This window comes from Vigna radiata, chromosome 1 (genome assembly GCF_000741045.1).
Source record: "Vigna radiata var. radiata cultivar VC1973A chromosome 1, Vradiata_ver6, whole genome shotgun sequence".
Classification (NCBI taxonomy): domain Eukaryota; kingdom Viridiplantae; phylum Streptophyta; class Magnoliopsida; order Fabales; family Fabaceae; genus Vigna; species Vigna radiata.
The window spans coordinates 19,356,772-19,379,479 of record NC_028351.1 but is presented as its reverse complement, the minus strand read 5'-3'; the positions used below and the strand labels follow the sequence as shown (position 1 = coordinate 19,379,479).

General features: G+C 34.5%; 1 protein-coding gene across 1 annotated transcript; it reads right to left on the bottom strand.

Moving 5' to 3' along the window:
• Window positions 1-14,575: 14,575 nt before the first annotated feature.
• On the bottom strand, window positions 14,576-16,339 carry LOC106765318 (uncharacterized oxidoreductase At4g09670-like). Its single transcript, XM_014649898.2, has 2 exons — window positions 15,786-16,339; window positions 14,576-15,340 (listed from the first exon to the last, which is right to left on the bottom strand). The coding sequence occupies exons 1-2, from the start codon at window positions 16,248-16,250 to the stop codon at window positions 14,720-14,722; spliced, it is 1,086 nt and encodes a 361-aa protein (XP_014505384.1). The 5' UTR covers window positions 16,251-16,339; the 3' UTR covers window positions 14,576-14,719.
• Between the last annotated feature and the right edge of the window lie 6,369 nt (window positions 16,340-22,708).

Here is a 22,708-nt window from a genome sequence, read left to right as displayed (position 1 = left end):
CCTACAACAATACATTACAATAAAATACAACACCAGGATTTTTCCCATGGAATCCCTTTCATCACAAACTCAAACTGAATACACATCCATCATTATCATTGTTAAGACTCTGGAAAGTGTACTAAATCGTATCAAGTAATATAAACGGTTAGACCAAGTATCGTTTTCCCAAGAGACTCATGGCACTAAAAAAATGTGCTTTTGCTTAACCAGACTTTAAAAACAATATTTTGGGGATTTTGAATGCAAAGTGCGAAAAAATAAACATGAACGCAATTTGATCAATTGAGGCTAAACACCAAAGTGACTGAATGATGTTGATAATATGAGATGAATATGTTGTTAGGGTTTAGATTTCACCTAATCACTTTCATGCATAAACGAATTCATCTTTTTCATTAATGTTAGTCTCACTTTCTAATTTACTATAAACCCGATGTCTCGGTGAAGAAAGCCTACTCCTAATTACTAGTTAACAATGTCTTGTATCCTTAATAACTAATCATGCATTACATTCTCACAGAAGCTTAAAGGCAACCGATCCTCCTATCCCTATGTCTAAGTAATATTGCTTCCGGGAGAATTTCCCCAGTTCTAGATTTCCCCGTATGTGTCTATATCGACAAAATCAATGATCATGCAATTGAATGAGTTAAACAAAGCATGCAAAGAGCATAGAGGAAAAACCTTAACAATTAATGAAGTAATACGAATGAGATTAGTTTTCCACCGTCATAGAAGAAGTAGGTGTACAATGGAATGGAAGAGATAGAAACCCTAGAAAGAGAAGAGGAGAGCTCCGACATCCCCAAATCCGCCCCTAAAGGGGTGAAAATAGTGTTTATGTTCTTAATCCATCAAAATATACAAACCCTAAGACGTTCAGGTCTTTAAATAGGGCAAAAAAATAACAAAAGACGGGTCCAGGCCCAGAACAGATCATAAAAATAACAGAAAACTGGCCCAAAACACTCATTGTCGGCGCTCAGCGGTAGGTGCGGAACTAAACGGGTGCTCAACGGTAGCTGCAGCACTAAACTGACGCTCAAGCGTGAAATAGAAAAAAAATTGGCGCTCAGCAGTGCAAAACTGTTGCTCAGCGCCACCTACGGTGCTAAAACTGCACTATGGTTGACTTTTCTGCATTCTTGTTGACTTTTCTACACTATGGTTGACTTTTCTGCATTCTAGTTGACTTTTCTGCATTCTGGTTTACTTTTCTTCGCTCCAACCATTTGATACTTTGACTCTTCTTTCAATTCATTCCAATAGCCTACAAAATTAAGGGAATTTAGTAATAAAATCATAAAGTATAACCTCAACTCTCTTATTCACAAAACTAAAGCAAAAGCACATTAAAAAGCATTTTTTTCTAAGACAAGTAAATCACTCATGTATGCACATCATAGAAAGATCAATCAAGAAATAATGATGTCTTAGCCAATTAAGCTTCAATTATGGTACTCACACAACAATATATACACAACAGATGCAAAAAGATGATTGATCAATAGCTAAAAAAATATGCTTCTCTTTAATGCATGGAACCATTCCTCACCAAAGGCAGTGTTTCACTCAAGAACTCAAAAGTGTATAACTCAAGCACTCAAAAATGTTTCGCTCAAACTCAAAGGTGTATAGTGAGGTGTTAGTGTCTCTTTCACTCTACTATCACAATGTCACATAAATCAATTTTGCCATTCATTTAAACACATCAAAACACATGCACAAACAATTTATCATCACAAGGGCTTATAACGTGACTGGGCTAAGAAGAAAACTGGTTTTTCTGGATCACAAAATCCTTTAGTTAAACAAACCAATCTCACTCTTCCCAACTTTCCCCTTTTTGGCATTAAGCTTTTCTTTCCTTTCATTCTATTTTCTTTTCTTTTTCTTTATCATACTTGCTCAACACTTAGCTCAATGCATATTCTCTTTCTTTTTTTTTTTCAAATTTCCCAACAATCCCAAACTTGAACCTTTATCAATATCATACAAATATTCTCAACTCAACTCAAGTTAAAGATTTCAAAAGGGATTTTTCTTAACAAATTTAGGCTTAAGGTTCAAAGGATGGAACAAACATTGTTCTTTTGTTGGGTTTGAAAATTGCATTGGCTTATATGAGAGAAGAACAAATGGCCTTGATCATATGACACATGCAAGAAAGTAGTTCAACAAAAAAACTTAGGCAAAATCAACTATGATTCCAAAGCAATAGCATCCAACAATAAAACTCTGGAGTCCAATCCTCTCACAGGTTAATTCAAGTTCCATAATTAGTATACATCCTGCCAAGCATATCAATCACAATTGAAACCCTGCATCTTTTTAAAAAAATTATGAGCAACCGCTATCTGTGCTTAATAGCTAATTCAAACATTAACTCAACCATGCATTTTAAGCAGTAGAGCAACACAAGACAATATTACTCATCACAAAGCAGTTCATCACATAATATCAACTATTGTAGAGCTATTCTTTCAACCAAGTGCATAGCTTATTAGAAACAAAATTCAAATAAGCATAAAAATAAAACAAATCCTGATATTATAGCATCCGTTAGTAGATGTTATCTCTCATTGGCAGCCTCTTCTATAACAATATTCCATCATTAGATACTATCATCTGAATCTTCATCATCATAGCATCCATCAGTAGATGCTTTAACCTAGTAGCATTCATCAGTAAATGTTGTCAGTAACATCCATAAGTAGATGTCTAATCACATAGCATCCATCAGTAGATGTTAATCTTTCTTATCTTCATCGGCATCCATCAGTAAACACCAATCTTTCTCATCTTCCTCGGCATCCATCAGTAGATGCCTACTTGCATAACATAGCATCCATCAGTATATGCTTAATCCCCTAACCTCCATCAGTACATTCTATCATTCATCATCCTCATCATAGCAGCATCCATCAGTAGATGTTGTCATCTGAGTCCTCCTACCATCCCTTAATAAATGATGTACAACATCCATCAGTAGATGTTGTCATTATTGCAAAAAAAAAAATTCAAACCACACAAATAATTAATTAAAAAGAAAAAGTCAGAAACTGGGTTGCCTCTTAGCAAGCACTTCTTTAACGTCACTAGCTTGACCCATTTAAGCCCAATCCAGATTTTTTATGTTGGCGTTCTTCCTTCCTTCATGACACCCACAAAATCTCGAAAATTTTCTTATCACCAACTTTACTCTTTTAGAATAAGGAGCCTTAATCTCAAGAACTCTGTTTCCTTTGATAGTCTTGACAACCTATAACATATTCTTTAATTTCACTATTGTGCCAGGTTTGGGTTCATCACTTTTCACATCAGGGTGTTGGTGAACCAATTCTCCATTCTTATATGTCTTCTTCATTACCTATCTTCTTTATCTACTACTTACAGTCTTCTCTACTTCCAAACCTAAAAAGAGAGGTCCTAATGATCTTGTGCACCTGGTACAAATTTTATCATGCATAAACCAAAGAACACTGCACTAGAGCACACAATTAGCCCAAAAAATAAAAATAGTAAAAGATATATTCTTTCGTCTTTTTTCGAAAGATAAAGTCTAATCAGTTAAGAATCACACAAATAGAATAGTTATACCATGAGTCCCCGGCAACGGCACCAAAAACCTGTTAAGACTTTGGCAAGTGTAGTGAATCGTATTAAGTAATATAAACGGTTAATCCAAGTATCGTTTTCCCAAGACACTTATGGCACTAAAAAAATTTTCTTTTGCTTAACCAGACTATAAGAACAATATTTTGGGGATTTTGAATGCAACGTGCGAAAAAATAAACATGAATGCAATTTGATCAATTGAGGCTAAACACAAAAGTGACTAAATGATGTTGATAATATGAGATGAATATGTTGTTAGGGTTTAGATTTCACCTAATCACTCTCATGCATAAACGAATTCATCTTTTTCATTAATGTTAATGTAACTTTCTAATTTACTTTAAACCCGATGTCTCGGTGAAGAAAGCCTACTCCTAATTACTAGTTAACAATGTCTGTATCCATAGCAACTAATCATGCATTACATTCACACATAAGCTTAAAGGCAATCGATCCTCCTATCCCTATGTCTAGGTAATATTGCTTCCGGGAGAATTTTCCCAGTTCTAGATTTTCCCATATGTGTCCATATCGACAAAATCAATGATCATGCAATTGAATGAGTTAAACAAAACATGCAAATAGCAAAGAGGAAAAGCCCTAACAATTAATGAAGTAAAGCATATATAATATAAATCAATTAAATACAAGAGAGTTTAGAGGTTACATCTTCCCTAATAAACAAATGAGATTAGTTTTCCACCGTCATAGAAGAACTGGGTATACAATGGAATGGAAGAGATAGAAACCCTAGAAAGAGAAGATGAGAGCTCCCGCATCCCCAAATTTGCCCCTAAAGGGGTGAAAAAAGTGTTTATGTGCTTAAGCCATCAAAAGATACAAACCCTAAGACGTTCAGGTCTTTAAATAGGCAGAAAAATAACAGAATATGGGTCCAAGCCCAAAACAGATCACAAAAATAACAAAAAATTGGCCCAAAACACGCATTGTCAGCGCTCAGTGCCAAAATGGCGCTCAACGGTAGGTGCAACACTAAAATGGCGCTTAGCGGTGGCACTCAGGCGTGAAAGAGAAAAAAATTGGCGCTCAGCGGTACAAAACTCCCGCTCAACGCCACCTTCGGTGCTAAAACTATACTCTGCTTGACTTTTATGCATTATGGTTGACTTTTCTGCATTCTGGTTGACTTTTCTACACTCTGGTTGACTTTTCCGCATTCTAGTTGACTTTTATGCACTCCAACCATTTGATACTTTGACTCTTCTTTCAATTCATTCCAATAGCCTACATAATTAAGGGAATTTAGTCATAAAATCATACAGTATAACCTCAACTCTTTTATTCACAAAACTAAAGCAAAAGCATGAGTTAAAGCAAGTTTCTATGTCAAAAAGGGTGCATTTAATATCAAAATTACATCACAGATAACGATATTTTCAACCGTTATCAATCATTCACAGGACATTCATAACTTATGACAATGGTACATAACATCATAATTACCAACTTAAAACCAAACAAGAAATTAAAATCAAGAAATTTAACATAAAAGGCCAAAAATAGAGTGGCTAGTGATTTTCTTTTGAGATAATTAATTACCTCACCCAAAAATCGATTACCCTAGAGAATTCTTTCAGCAAAGATAAAATTCTAACTAAAATAATCGATTATCAAGTAAGATAGTCAATTATTCCAAAGAGTTCTTAAGCAAAGATGAACTTATGAATTAAATAATTGATTATCAAGGAAGATAATCAATTATCCCTATTAGTTTTTCATTTTTCATTACAACAAACTTTTATTTTTTATTTGGTTGCGTCCTAGACCTATCTAAATAACCAAATTGGTATCCTTGACACTAGAATTGATTCAAAACATGTTTATAACTGAAATTGAGTACCAATTTGCTTATTTTGCCAGAAATGAGATTCACGATATCAAACCAACAACTCAAAAGCTCACAACTTAACTTCTACATCTTACAAACAAGATTTTAGTGATCTAAGTGGCTAAACAAGAAAAAAAATGACTCAAAAATAAACCTCAAACATTTAACTTCTTCCCAAATCAAATCTTTTAAATTTACACCTATCAAACCTCCCAAGTGGACATGAAAATAGCCTAAAACTCAACTTTATTAACTACATGTTAAGTCTCTGACAAGTGTACCAGATCGTTATCAAGTAATATAAGGACTCTTAGGCCTTAACTTTCATGTAAAGAGATCGCATAAGGCTTGAGAAAAGAAATTAATTTTAGGTTTTGTATGCAAAGGACGAAAATAAGCATGCAAAATGCAGTGAATCAATTGGCTAGAAGAAACTATGGATGAATGGAGTTGTTGGGGTTTACAATTTCATCTTATCCACCCTCTTATATTTACTCTTCTTATCTACTTTGCTTATTTATCATACTGTCATGCAAACTTTCTTAGTCTATCCTAAACTCAATCTCTTGGCGAAAAGAACATATTACTAATTACTAGCTTGCTATCTCTAGCCTCCCCCATTAACTAATAATGCATGATAAACGGAAGCAAAATACAATTGATCGTCCTACCTGTATCTCTGCGCGGTATTAGCATAATCAAGGAATTCTCCCCAGTTCATGACATTATTGTACGTCTCTGTATCAATAAAGACAAACAAAATTTACTGAATGTGTTAAACAATAAAAGCATTAAGCAAAGGTAAGGAACCCAACAATTGATAAAGTAAGCATATGCAAGCATATAAAGAAGATAAGAATTTTGACATAAGAGAGTTTCAAAAGATTACATTGTTCCCCAACAATAAAGGGTTTAGTTCACCATTGACATGGTGAATCTAGATGAAAAATAATGAAAGAATGGAAGAATAAACCCTAAATTTGGTATATTGGAGCCTAAGCATCCAAGGAACCTCCTCCAAGGTGTGTGGAACTGCTCTGGACGTCTTTGTCTGCCAAAAGATTGCTTTGGGAATCGCACTGGGTCTATTTATAGACCAAAAAAATAATAGAATTTAAGCCCAAGCCCAATAGATAACTGCTCAGCGGTTTCCCTCTAGCCGCGCTACTGCTCAACGGTCAGTTAAACTGTTGAGCGGTTTGCCTCTAATCGCTCTGGCCGCTCAATGTTGGATTTGGCCGCTTAGTGGTTCACTTGACTCTTCTTTTCATCCTTTTTCTTCTTCTTTCATGAGTCTAAGTCCAGCTTGCTTCACTTCCATCTTCAATTCACATCAAAACCCTGCAAAACAATGTAAAAACAAACATAATATCTCTATAACCAACTTTTGACTCTCACATGACTCAACTAAGTGTTTTACTTGATTATAAGCTCATTCTAAGCCACAAAAGGTGTGTTTTGATATCATATTCAAGCATGAAAATAACGATTTTTAGACCGTTATCACTACATCAAGAAGTAACAATAGACTTCAACCAATTATGACCTCACAACATCATCTCAAGTGATTAAAATAGTTAACAATCAACAAATGTTGACAACAATGCTCTTCCAACTCAGATGATACACATTTAGTCTAATTCTATGTACTCTTACTACCATATAATCATATTACAGCAAGTTATCTATTCAATACCACCCCAAATCAACTTCACTTCAATTAAAGCACATCAAAACAGATTAACAAGTTACTAAGACTTTATAAACGCACAATCAGCTTCCCTTGCCTGATTGGAACTCTAACAGTTCTAAGATATCAACAATCACTCCCTTAGCTCAGAGAACTCCATTTATACCTACATATCATAAAATCATGATTAGGGTATGCGATTAGAACCACTAATCAATAGTGAACATACTGTAAAGCTAAGGAGACATATGCGACATAAAATTGTTCATATGCATGGAAGAGAATACAACTCAAGAAAAGAGTATAAACTAACTTATTCTTTTAAAAAAACTGATGAGATGAAGATGAAGATCTTGTTGTCATGATCACCTAAGCACTTCCCGATCTTCAATGAGATGACTATGGTTAGAACTCAAAGAGAGAAAGTAATGAGGACTTGGAGAACAAGTTCTAGAGAAATGGTTTGTGTTTTAAGTAATTAAACACATAATGAAATTTTTATTTATACTTTTAATTATTTTAATATTAAAATAACATGATCTCATCATTTAAACACCTTAACAACTCTTAAGACTAAATTTTTTAAACTATTACAATTTTAGCTACTTCAAAAATTATCTTGAAGGTTTAACTAAATAGTTATGGATGATTAAATGGTAGTTTATACATCCAATAAATTTTATTGGAGTGTGATTTTAACTTATTAATATGATATGATATTATGTGATGAAGTAAACTTTAAATTTAAGTTAATTTTAAAAAATTAACTTATAAAATAAATTTTTCATTTTTTATATATTATAAATTTGTGTTATTTCTAAATTATAACAAGAGATCTTTAACAATTGTATTTTTTATACTTTTAAATATTTTATGGTTTTGTTAACATAAAAGGGTTTGAATAGAAATTTAATTATAGTTTTGGATCTTATATTTTATCGTATTTTTTATTTTTACTTTTTTTTATATAATTTTAAGACTTAATACAATTATTGGTTTCTATTTTCGTTAACTTTGTTCGATGTAGGACTCATTTTTTTTAATGTTCAATGTAGTTCCTAATTTCATAATTTATGTTCAGTTTGATCTTTTTGCTGACCACGTTTAAATCGTTAACAACAAAATGTCCACAACAGCAATTAGTGAATTATATGGTAGTTATTGGCTAACGTGGCTAGGACTAGGGTTGAGTAAGGATGGTCGTGCCAGTGAGGGCTTGACATGTGACAACCCTTTTCTTCACCCAAAAATTAAGGTTTCAGATTTGCATTTGCAGATTGGAGAAAAGCTTGCTCCAGTGCCGTCACGTGAGAATAGGGTTTCTCCATCACAGTAGATATGGTAAACTTCGTGATAGTTGGTTTGCTTCTAGGTTTTTCTCCTGCAGGTGAATGAAGAAAGCGCGGTGGAGAAGCTTGTAGAGAGGCGTTGGTGCGACAACTGAAGATGATTGCGTGATTCAGCTTTGTGTTTCGCTCACGAGAGGTTGGTGATGATGTTGGTGGCTCTTCACCGTTGCGGCGCGAATCGTACTTCTAGTTTGAAGGAGATTTCTGGTTTTGTGGGTTTTCATATTCTGTATTCCAGGTTGATGGTGGCTGGTGGAGAATGAAGAAGCTTCATGACGACGTTGCTCAAAGGTACAAGGAACTCGCGATTCTGTTTCGCGATGCTTGTGGTGGAGGATTTGGAACAACAACGCGGCCAATGCGTGATATGTTCGCAAAAGGTTTCTTATTAGGGTTTCAAAATCTCTTATGATGGAGGTGCAAAGATGGTAGTTGGCCGTGAGCGTGGTGGCGGTGGCTAGGGTGAGGTGGTGGTTAAGGTTTTTGTGTAAGGAAATTAAGGTTTCTGGAGATAGGAGATGATGATGACGTGTCAAGGGTGATGTGTTCACATCAACCAATAACTGCTATGTAATTCACTAATTGGTGCTGGTGGACATTTTGTTGTTAACGATTTGAACTTAGTTAGTCAAAAGGACAAATTGAACATAAATTACAATATAAGAAACTACATTGAACATTCAAAAAAAATAAATCTTACGTCGAACAAAGTTGACGAAAATAAAGACTAACAGTGCTATTAAGCCTAATTTTAATGGCTTAATGTTTAGTTATTAGTAATTTTGGTATCTGAATTTCTATTAACATAAAATTGAACAAAATTACTAATAATTAAAACCTGAGGGATCAAATTATATATAATTTCAAATAAGTGTATAACATCATGCAACGTAGATTTATGTGAGATAAAAATACGCTCTTTCGTAAAAGATTTTTTTTAAAAAAAGAAATACTCTTTCTTAATTTTGGATAATGTCTGCTGGAAAACAACACGAATATAACTCTGAAACTTTGGCAACTTAAGGAAACACATTATAGAAAAGAAAGCTCATTATCGATCATTAATTGTTGATTAGTGTTATTTTGTCTAATGTTGATTGAGTAACGAAATAAAAAATGTCTAATGTTGATCATAAGAAGAAACAATTTTACATGCTATTTCCACTCGGTGCAAAATCGTGAAAGTAATTATACTTGAATTCGGTAAAGTTTTCAAGTGACATTTAGACATTTTTATTTCGTTACTCAATCAATTCATACCCTTTCACATCAAATTTCATCTTTAATGAAACAGTTTTCAATATCCCATTTTTGTTACCTTTCAGATAAATCTCAACAATAACCATGTTCCTTGTTTCTATTTTTATTAAAAACTACAAGTCCCAAATGATCATTCTTTCAAAACTTCATCCAATGAGGCAATGCTGCTTCAATTAATTAGCTCAATATACAAACACAATGAAGTAACACTTCATTATATGTCAAAATCAAAGTAGGTGGTATTTATTGACAGTTCATGATTTGTAAAAATCTAATTAATTCAACTAGGTTGGTGGCTTTTTTCTCTATTAACGCAAAGTTCAACAAATGTGAGGCATTGTAGTTTCATAACCAAATGGAAAAGATCCCACAATATATTATTTCTATGAAAATCAATCTATTGGGAGTCACAAATCCTAAAATTTTTGTTTATAATAAATTTTAGAATTACCATTATATATATATATATATATATATATATATATATATATATATATATATATATATTATATGAGTTAAGCTAAGTGGTATATTAAAAAAAATCTAGGTTTATTATTTTTAATTCTCGTTCTAATTTGAAATCCATTGAAATATATAGTATCACTATATCAATCATTATTATACATACTATATGGTCTAACAAAGTTTATTCAATTTTGTTTACCTAAAATGATTGAAAGCTATTCTAAAAAATATTTGTTGGCGTAAATGTTTATATATTAATTATATATGTGACCAAATCTTGATAGATAATTGCATCATAATATTTTTTAATATCATAAATTTACAGAATATTTGGTGTATCAAGTAAGTTATCACATATTCTGACTATTACACTAATTACATATATATATATATATATATACAGTAAATGGTTATTTTATTGATATTATTTGATTTTAACGTTTATATTATCGTTTTTATCATATGAATCATAGGGCCTAAGAAGAGCTTGGAGTAGGTCAACTGAGAGAGTCGAAGTCAGTTTATTCGACACATCCAAAAGAGCTCGAAGCAAGTCAACCGGTCACAAAACCATGGAGACTCGTGGTCGACCCTGCCATGCAAGATGAGATCATAGTACACGGTAACACCTCAACCCCTAACAGAATAGAGAGTCAACAAGTCTCAAAAGAACATCCATGTAAATGACTAAATTGTGAAGGATGTCAGACTTCCGAGACACCCCTCAACGCCTGAATTTCCAAGATAGGGTCGACTACCCATGCTCACCTAACATTGAGAACTTCCATCCTTTCATGTCAAAGGTAGCCCGGACCATCATCCCAAAGGGAATTCATCAAAATCCTCAAGTAGGATGGAACAACTAACCTAACCAACCTAAAGGCCTATCCGATATAGGCCTACCCAATATATGCTACCACCATACTCAATGGATTCTTTTAACACATTAAGTGTCAGCCTAACATCGTGGTCTAGAGCCCAAGTCCCGATTCTCAACAACCTGTCAAGGTTCTCTAGCCTACTCCACCTCCTACACAACCTATAGTTCGAAGCCAAATCATTCAAGCACAACCCAACCCGCCTCAAGTGAGGGTAAGCATTCATACCATTGTAGGATGCTTCTTAAGAGGAGGAAAGCTCTCGAGAAGCATAAAAAAGATGCCAGAGAAGTATCAACTCGGTGAGCCAGTTCTTACCATGAAGGTTACCTCGTATAACGTTCACTGATGAAGATTTTCATATAGAAAACCCATATCAGGACGACCCAATAGTCGCCGCAACAACAATTGCCAACTAGTGAGTTCACAAAATCCACATTGATTAGGGCACACCTTCGAAAAGTTAGACATCCCGACCAACTTGATCAAACCCTATCCATAACCTCTCCTTAATTTCGTTAGAGAAAGGGTCCACAACAAAGGTTATATTGACTTCTTAACAACCTTTGAAGCACTAAAAATCCAACGCAATGTAATGATGTGATACCTCATAGTGGAGGATGACTTTTCCTATAACATCCATATCGTGCAAAAAATGTAACATCCTAAATCAAGACGTTCTGAACAAGCTATTTTCTTTTTATTATTTTGAACATCAAATAATTAAACTAGTAAACAAAAATTCTAATTCTTTAAACGTCCTTTAAATTGAAGCATCCGTTTACATTCGAAACAAAACATTAAACCGTCAATATTTAGTAACAATCAACCATGTTCAAAATAACCAAAAGAAATAAAATCTTCAGTCTCTTAGTGTCCTCGTCACTTTAAGCATCCGTTGGATTATCTGTAACATTATCTACTCCCATATAACAACACGAGTCTTACGATCATCGTAGATTTAAACCATAACCACAACATGCAAGGGTGAGCTAATAGAATTAACACTAAATCACTGATATAACATTTATATCACAATCATTAAGCCTTTATTACAATTCCATCACATCAATACATAATAAGACTATAACAACCAATACAATAACCACTCATACATTCCCTCAACCGAAATCATGATCAACCCATTAGCTCTACACCACCTGTCAATTAAAGAAAACTTGTGCCTTTACCAACCACCACTATAAATGTATGCCAACTTCTGTACTTCACCGCACCATTTCTGTTTACCAAAACAAGATGATTTGAGTGGTCCTCCACCGTAGTTTCGGACCTATCTCTCTTGTTCCAAGTTGTTCACACCAACACTAAACCAACACTTTGCAAGAGGAAAGGGGATCGAGTAATTCATTATGATTGAATTATTGATGTTAGAGAATTAGTCTATTGTTATTACTACTATGTATGAGGTAATTGTTTATGATTGATATAATCATTATGATTGTTTAATGGTAGCTTACCTCATGTGTGTTTGGGTTTGTATGTTGTGAATGATATTAACGGCGATGACCGTATAATGTGATATAGTAACCAGATGATGTTGCAAATGGTGTTGAGACATGATAGATTTAATAGATCATGGGGGACAAACTTGGAATTTTAAAGGTTAAACATTAAGACAATGTAATTGAAGTTGTTTTATTTTCTGTCATTTTAAATGGACAAATGTTTTGGAACTATTATGTTTTTAATAAATTATGCATGTTTGAATGCTAAGGTTTTGAAAATACGTTTCAGCATGATGATAAAGTTTTAAAATTCACTAATTTTTGAATAACCTGTAACACTCTGAAATTTGGGACGTTACATTTGGTATCAGAGTTAGGTCTTTGAAAAAACCTTTAGGACATATAGGGAGTGAGCTCATCTACTTTTTGGGGAGTGAGCTAGTTTTTGCTTGGGCTCTTCCCCTTCGTTTTGACCATTCACCTTCACTCCTCCAATGTGGAGACTAACTGTAGTTCCCGAAATAGCTCAATCAGTATATATAGTGGGTGAGAGACTGACTGAACTGTTTTCCTGCTCAGTTGTCTTAAAGAAAGACGAAGACATAGAGTTTGGAGACGAAGGCCAACCACCTCCGCCAACAAACCTCCCCAATGACTCCTCAAACGAACAAAGCTGAACGATGCTCATTATTATTACCTTAAAGAAAATGAAGATAATCGAACGGTAGGCAGAGCGAATAGGAAGGAATTGGAGAAAATGACATGTTACACTCCCCTTATTTATAGAAAAAATCTCAAAAAATCGCCAAGGCATCGCCACTGTTGATCTACACTACGATCAATGGTCCAGATGACGTGATCCTGCCACTTTTGTAAAGCATGTGACACAACGACATGTGTTTCCCGTCATGAACACCATTTCAAAAAGATGTCAGGACGTACATTCCACCAAACCATGCAAGAAGGCAGTTGTCCCTAACTCTGTATACCAAATCCTAATGTTAACTACAATTGTGTAGAGCTTAGGGGGCCTGTATACTGTATGGCTAGACGGCTTGTTGCTAAGACTGACCAAGAAGAGCCATTGAAAAGGGGTGAACGGTCACATATGTCTGGACCCGTGAATTTGGGCAATGCAAGACACGGGTCGCTCAGCCGAACATGAGTAAGGGTCAAACAGATAATCTCAACAGTAAAACATCTCTCAAAAGTTACTACAAATCAAGGTTAAGAAAAAGTGTTAATTAGTATATAATGGACCGAGATTCGATCATGATTAGATTTATACTAATCCTAGGTCCATCTCAAAACCTGTAAATAGAAGTCAAAAACAAAAGATAAATAATCACATTTATTGTGAATTTAAAACTTTGCTTTGACTAGCGTCCGAACTAATTACTAACTTAAACATTAAAATATCTTTAATATGTATTCCCAAACAGTTTGAAACATTGACAAGGAAAGATTTTGACAGAAGGTAAACACTGAACAAGCGAAGACCAAAGTGTGAAACAATATGATTATTAATAATTGAACTTTTATTAATTTATCATTTAAAACAAAATATGATTATTTATTAACTTATCATTTAAAATAAATATGATTACTTTGGACTTTTATTAAGTTACCATTAATCTAAAATCTATCTTAAAAACTATAAATTTAAAAATAATTATATTTATTGTATATTAACTATTATAATTACTATAATTATTGAAGAATTATTGTCTCTGCATCGAAATATCTATTTTTTGTAGATGTCTCTAACTTGACTGAATGAATATTTGAGACAAAGACTAAGATGAGACTTGAATGTTAAGACACTTTATAATCTTATGTTGGAGTTGTTTGAATGTTAGAGTAGTTTGAACTACATAATATTAATTCTCCATTTAGATTAGAGAATAAAAAAAGAAAACAATGGAAGAGAAAGGTAGTAAAAAGGAGGATTATTTAAATTATAAGAGAGTAAAAATTGAAAAGAAATAAAAAGAATGTCAGTAAAAGTTTAAAAATAATTTGATTGATATAATAGATTTAAAAATAAAAATATAAAATAACCAAATTAGTTTTATCATTATAAACAGAGATTGTTTATGTGATGCAGAGCAGGAACACTGACTGACCATGGTTCATACACATCACTCCTGAATCTGAACAGGCTCAAATCCCCTATCAATTGAAGCCTTTACAGCATCCACTACGAGTTGAGTTTTCCTACTAATTGTTGGCCACTTCTTCTCGGGTTTTGCGTTCTTGAATTTGATATCTGCCACCAAACGGGCAAACTCATTCACCATAAGAGCCTCCTGAGGTATGTCAGTTTTTATTACATGCGCTTTTGGCTGATTAACCCACTTTGTAACACCTTCATCAAAACCTGATTCTGTAGCTGCAAAAAATGATGCTTCCTTCTCTTCATAAGGGATAATGAAGTCATGAACATGTAATGCTCCTTTTGTCCCAAGAGCAGTTATATCCATTGTCATGTTGGCTAAGAAGGAGCAATAGAAGGTTCCTACTTTTCCATCTTCCCAGTACAAAGTGGCCCCACATGCCAATAGCACCCCAAATTGGTTATGCACAGGGCTGCGCAAGGCGATTACGGTTTTTGGTAGTTCATATTCGGCAACCCACAGTATTGCCCTTAGACAGTACCAACCTTCATCACCAAGAGCACCAAGAGCATCAAGATCTGGCTTCACACGAATGTCATTCTCAAGGAAATCCGAACTAACAGTAAATGTAAAATTGCTGCGAATCTGGAAAAGTAAAAACCAAACAATGTGTCAATGCAGTACATGGATATCTAAGGAATGTCATCTACTTAGATTGTCATTGGTCACATTATTTAGAGTTCCTTATTTACTTAAGAGGTCTGAGATTAAAACCACCGAAAAAATCTATAGATGAAAAAACAAACCTTTAGAAATGGATGTTCAACAATGTAAAACAGTTGATAGAGAACCAGAATAACGAAGCATATCAAGTTTAGATGAAAAGGTACAACAGAGAAAGTTTTAAATATGCAACCAAATCATACCATTGTTAAGGCCTAAGCATTAGACAATAAAATTTTAATTTTGGAGTTGATTCAGCCTAAGAATTATCATGTAATTGGTGTTTGGTGTTTGAGAGGTGTTTAATTAGAAAAGCTGAAAAATTAGGCCTATAAAAAGCAAAATTGAAGTTAAAATAGGTTCATACCGATTTGAGCTGGCCAAAACAGTTTACATCGGAGAGAAACTCCTTCATCTTCGAGGTGCGGGGATGGTGCATCCACATGGTACCGTCCATGAGCTGCACCCCATTGGATTCGCACGCCGCTATTATCTCATCGAACTCAGCAACATTAAGAGCAACTGGCTTCTCAAGCATCACGTGCTTCTTCTTGCTGGCGGCGAGCACGGCCCAGCGCAAGTGCAGACTGGTGGGGAGCGGCACGTAGACGGCGTCGACCTCAGGGTCGTCGAGGACGGCCTCGTAGGAGCCGTACACCTTGGCGCCGGTGGGGAAGCCATTAGCGGCGGCGAAGGCGCGGGCCTTGTCGAGGGAGCGGCTCCCGACGGCTTGAAGGACGGCATTTGGCGCGAGCGCGACCGCGCGGGAGATTTTGCGCGCAATTCCGGCGCAGCCGATGAAGCCGAAACGGATTTTGGTGGTTTCCGTCATTTGGAGATTTGAAGTAGGGAGACAAGAGGGTTTTGGAGCGAGGCGGTGGTGTCTGTGAGATTAAGAATTTGTGGCTGGATAAGAGATTATTGCAACTTAACAAATTAAACAATTCCAAAACAATACCAGATGTAGCTAGAAAAATTATGGATACACAACAAAATAAAAAATAAAAATACTAGATAAATTATAGGATAAAACATGCTTTTAGTCTTAAATTTTGATAAAATTTGTTATTTTTTTCAATTGACATCATTTAGTTCTTAAATTTTAAAAGTAAATAAATATAATAATTATAAAAAATTATTAATTTTATTTTAATATATTTTAAAATTATTTATATTTAACATGTTTCGATTTATATGATTTTAAGATATAAAAAAATTATCTTGCTGATTAAAAAAATATATTTATTTTAAAATTTAAAAATTAAAATATATTAAATTATAATAAAAGTAAATTTTAATTTTATACCAAAATTTAAATTTAAAAATATATTCAACTAAATTATATAATTGATAAGAAAATAAGTAAAATGTATACTCTATATAAATAAAAAGAAAAAAATAAATATAATCCACATTGATATTTATTTAATATATTTAATGAGAGCAAAATGATCTTAAAAAAATTTAAATTTTTGTAATTTAAAAAAATTAAAAAATTATATTATATAAAAATTAAATGTGTAAAAGTATCATTTCTTATAGATAAAATAAAAATTCAGTGTATAAAGGATTTGATGTGATTTTGTATCAAAGATGGAGTAGTGCACCACTTTCCAACTTCACCATACCTTCTCCCAATTATTTGTCAGTCAGTAAAAATGTCAGTGTTAATTCAAAAGTTAATAATGACCCACATTGTTGCTTAAAATCTTTATACAATAAACATAAGCACTTCAAAATGTATTTTTTAACAATTTTTTTTAAAGAATTTTTTTACAATAAGATAAGTGTTATTATTTTATTAATTTATTTGAATTTATATTTAAAAAATATTTAAAATAATCAATCATAAACTAATATATATATATATATATATATATATATATATATATATATTTATTGTCAAAAAATTATTAAAAAAAATTTTCCCAAATATTTTAACGTGTTAACACTTCAAAGCAATTTAATGCACAACTTTTCGAAAGTTTGCTAAAATTTAAGAGTAAATTAATAACACAACATAAAAGCTAACATTTTCGTACATTTAATCATCAACCCAAATTAAATAAATAAATCAACGGTATTACAGTGTTTAATGTGCATTATAAACATGTGTCAAAACAAAAAGTTAGCTACTGTCAAAATCAATGAAAATAAATCACGCACCATATTGTCGAAATTCACCTGATTTCAACATTCAATATTTCACACTTCTTAGAATTTTATACCGTTCGAATTTCATACCGTTCAAAACACAGATCAAATAATGTTGGTTAGAGTCTTTTATCATCTTTGACCTTTTATCTCATATTGATTATCTTCGGTCTTATTTGTTTAAATTTATTGTAATTATTCGGTCTTTAACTTGTGTTCGGTCTGTGTTTGACTTTCTGATGTTAATAACTGAATGGTCTTATGCGAATGATCGTTCAGTCATTCTTTTATGTTTGTTATTGTTGTTTGAGTTGGTTATATATTGTAACCAACTTCTGTGTTTTGCAATTAATTCAATCTTGAAATATTCAGATCATTTTTCTCTTTGTGTTTTCTCTCTTGTTCTTTCTTCTGTGGGTTTCCTGGGTTTTCTGTTTCTCCGTTTCACGCTCGAACCCAACAATTGGCGCCACCATGGGACTATGAATCAAGAAACTCCAGAAGCGATGGCAACCAAGTTCGATATTGAGAAGTTCAATGGTTCTAATGATTTTAGGATGTGGAAGATCAAAATGGAAGGCTATCTTGATACAGGAGGGATGCGATGAAGCGTTAAAGGGTGAGTTGAACATGGGTGTTGCAATATCGCAAGAAGAGAAGAAAAAAATGGTGGATAAAGCAAGAAGCGCAATCATATTGAGTCAGGTGATAAGGCGCTGAGGGAGGTTGTGAAGGAAAAGACTGCGACTGGAATATGGGCGAAGTTGAATCCTTGTACATGACGAGATCACTGGCTCATAGGTTGTGTCTGAAGCAACAACTCTATTCGTTCAAGATGACAGAATCAAGAACCATAGGGGAGCAACTTGCAGGATTCAAGAAGATTGTTGACGATCTAGAGAATATTGAAGTGAGGTTGGAAGATGAAGATAAAGTTGTTATTCTTCTGAATGCGCTTCCAAGAACCTTCGAGCATTTTAGGGATGCCTTGCTCTATTGTAAAGATCAGGTGATCACGCTAGAGGAGGTTGTGACGTCAATTCGAACCAAGGAGTTTCAAAAGCTCCAAGATTCGAAGGCAACTGAGGAGGTGGCATCTGGGCTGATTTCAGTGAAAGGGAAATGGAAGAAGCAAGTTGGAAATGGGAAGAAGTCGAAGCCAAAAGGTGTGAAACAGGTGAGATGTTTCAAGTGTTAGAAGATTGGACATATCAAGAAGTTCTGTCCAGAGAAGGGAAAGGTTTTCCGATCACAGGAAACTACTAATGTTGTAGAGGCGTATGAGGGATATGAATCTGCTGGTGTTCTGGTGGCTTCGTCTAAAGATTCTTAAAGGAGTTGGGTCATGGACTTTGGTTGCACCTATCACCTGTGCCCGGTGAAGGAGTTCTTTAAGAGTATTGATCAGAAGGAGCATGGTAATGTGTTATTGGGCAATAACAAGGCTTGTCGTGTGCAAGGAGTGGGGTTTATAAGGCTGAAGATGTTTGATAACCAGGAGATGGTGCTGTAGGATGTGAGGTATCTGCCTGAACTGAAGAGAAATTTAATTTCAATAAGTTCATTTGATCTTGGAGGTTACACCACAAAAGTCAAAGATGGAGTGATGAGGGTGTGTTCTAGAGATTTTGTGGTTGTCAAAGGCAGAAGGAAGAATGGCTTGTACATTCTGGAGGGATCCATAGTCATTGGTCATGTCTCGAGAGCAAGTGGGAAGACTGAGAATAACGCTCGGCTTTGGCACTTAAGGATAGGTCATATCAATGAGAAGGTCCTTGAAGAATTGGAGAAGCAAGACTTACTTCTGGGAGACAAACTGCAGAAGCTGGATTTCTGTGACCATTGCGTCTTAGGGAAATCACACAGGATATCGTTCAGTCAAGGGAAGCACTTAACCAAACGACCATTTGAGTACACCCATGATGACTTGTGGGGGTCTGCAAGAACTCAAACTCATGGTGGAGAAGCATATTTCCTGAGCATAATTGATGACTTTTCAAGAAGAGTGTGGATTTACGTTCTGAAGAATAAATCTGAAACGTTTTAAAGATTCAAGGAGTGGCATACATAGACCGAGAACCAATTGGGGTGTAGGCTGAAATTTCTGAGAATTGACAATGGTCTGGAGTTCATTTCAGAGGAATTTAAAGAGTTCTGCAAGGTTAAAGGGATCAGGAGGCATAGGACTGTGGTGAGAACTCCTCAACAGAATGGTTTGGTTGAATGGATGAACAACACAATTTTGGAGAGGGTTTGGTGCATGCTGCTTGGATCAGGGTTGTCAAAGGCTTTCTGGGGAGAGGCTGCCAATACAGTCGTATACTTGATTAACAAGAGTCCGTCTTCGGCTCTCAACTATAAAACACCAATGGAGGTTTGGAGTGGACAATCGACTGATTACTCACACTTGAGGGTGTTCGGTTCTTTGGCGTTTGCTCATGTCAAAGGGAATAAGTTGGGTGCCCGAGTGGTGAGAAGTGTATTCCTTGGATATGTTGAAGGAGTTAAGGGATACAGGTTGTGGAGGTTATATACTAAACCTTCAAAATTAATCATTAGTAGGGATGTTGTTTTCTATGAAACGAGAATGGCAATGCATGCTGAAAATCTTGGAGGCGAGAAGAAGACTCTCGTGGAGTTGGAGCATACTACTGATGGAGTCGTTCGATCAATGACTGTGGAAGATCGAACAGGTGAAGGGCAAGATGAAACCATTCGGTCATTAGAGGAGAATCGAATGGGTGAAATGCGAATAGAGGACCTGGTGATGAATTGAGGAACTATCAGCTTGTTCTTGATAGAGAAAGGAGGATCTCTAAGCAAACCAAATGGTTTGGAGAGGCCTGTTGCAGAAGTACTTGTATTGCTTGAAGAAAAGTCTAAGACAGTGGTATAGAAAATTTGACGATTTTCTTATAAAGCTGAACTTCAAGCAGTGCAATTATGATGATTGTGTGTATACTCTAAACCGTGACAATGAGGTATTGTATCTTCTTCCAAACGTGGATGATATTCTAATTGCCAATAGTGACAGGAGCATGATTCATGAGAGGAAAGCAAATTTGGGTGGTGCTTTCGAGATGAAGGAGCTAGGGGAAGTAAGGCGGATATTGGGCATTCACATAAAGACAGATAAACTAGGTGGAAACTTGTTTTTATCTCAAAAGATTTATTTATAGAAGGTAATTTCAAGGTATCGGATGACTGAATCCAAACCTGCTGGCACACCGATCGATCAACACTTAAAAATCACCAAAGAACAATGCCCGAAGACCGAGGATGAAAGGAGGAAGATGGAATTTGTTTCGTTTTCAAATGGGATTGAGAGCATCATGTATGGCATGGTTTGCACAAGACTTGACCTGGTGCATGGAGTAAGTGTTCTCAGTCAGTTTATGGTTGATCCTAGACAAATTCACTGAGAAGCGTTGAAGTGGATGCTTAGATACATAAGGGGGTCTCTTGATACTAGATTACTCTTCCAGAATAACTTTCAAGGTGGAGGCTATATTGAAGGTTTTGTTGATTCAAATTTTGTTAGGTGCATGGACACAAGGAAATCCCGTTCATGATATGTGTTTACATTGTACGGTACTACTGTAAGTTGGAGGTCTACATTGCAATCGGTTGTTGCCCTTTCAACCACTGAAGCTGAATAGTGTGCCCTTGCTGAAAGGGTAAAGGAGGCACTGTGGTTAAAAGGCTTGATTCAGGAATTGGGTATTGATCAAAAGTTTGTCCGTGTTCATTGTGACAGTCAGAGCGCCATACGTTTGGCCAACCATCATATTTACCATTTAAGAACAAAGCATATTGACGTCAAGTTGCATTTTGTCATGAGCATTGTGGAATCCGGTGATGTCCAAATCTGCAAAATTGCATCTGAAGACAACCCTGCAGATATGCTGACTAAGCCACTTGCTAGAGAGAAGTTTCTGAAGTTGTTGTCCAAGATTGGGTTTTTACCGTTCGGTTTGTAATTTTTGTACCGTTCAGTTTGTTCTTTCTTGTAATAGTCGAGTCTAGGTTGAGATTTGTTGATTAGACTCTTCTATTGCCTTTGACTGTTCGGTCTCATGTTGATGACCGTTCGGTCTTATTTGTTTGAACTTGTTGTGACCATTTGGTCTTTAGCTTGTGTTCGATCTGTGTTTGACTTTCTACTGTTAATGATTGAACGGTCTTATGTGGATGACCGTTCAGTCATTTTGTTATGTTTGTTGTTATTGTTGCCAGCTTCTGCGTTTTGTAATTAATTCAATCTCAAAATATTCAAATCATTTTGTAACTAATAAAGTTTTTGCACCAATGACAAAAATTTTAGGGTTAAATATGTTTTTAGTCCCTATACTTTGGGGCGATTTTGGTTTTAGTCCCTCTTTCAAACTATGGTACAATTTAGTCCCTCAACTTTAGAAAACTCTGGTTTTAGTCCTTTTTACCAATTTTTTTTAACTTTATTTTTTGTTTCAAGCACGTTTCATTGTAGCATTTGGATTGTTTACACTGTTTGACACATTTTTGCTTCAATGTTAACTGAAAAACGCGTTTGAAACAACAAATAAAGTTTAAAAAAATTGGTAAAAAGGACTAAAACCAGAGTTTTTTAAAGTTGAAGGACTAAATTGTATCATAGTTTGGAAGATGAACTAAAACCAAAATCGCTCTAAAGTATAGGAACTAAAAACATATTTAATCCAAAATTTTACAAAACCAACAAATGTTTGTTTAATAAGAAATTAAAGTATTGGAGGCTTTAAGCAATATTTAAGAATCTTTTACTATTTTCTTAATTTTCTTATATGCTATGTTTTTAGTAAAATTCAAAATAAACTAAGGAAACTTGAGAAAACGTGTTAAGAAAACAAAAGAAATTATCAACACAATTTTCATGCAATAACCAAACTTTCAATGGCCGAGTGTAAATTAACCAAAAATACAATGTATGGTACTTCTAAAAATATAATAAATGAATAATAAATTAGAATTCTTAACCCATAAAGTATTTTTATTTTATGAGTTCCGTAAATCTATTCCTATCCTAAGTTGAGAATAAATGCTATCACGTTTGCAATTCAAAAGAGATTTGTGTCAAAAGTTCGATGGAATACTAGTTATGTATGGTACTTCTAAAAA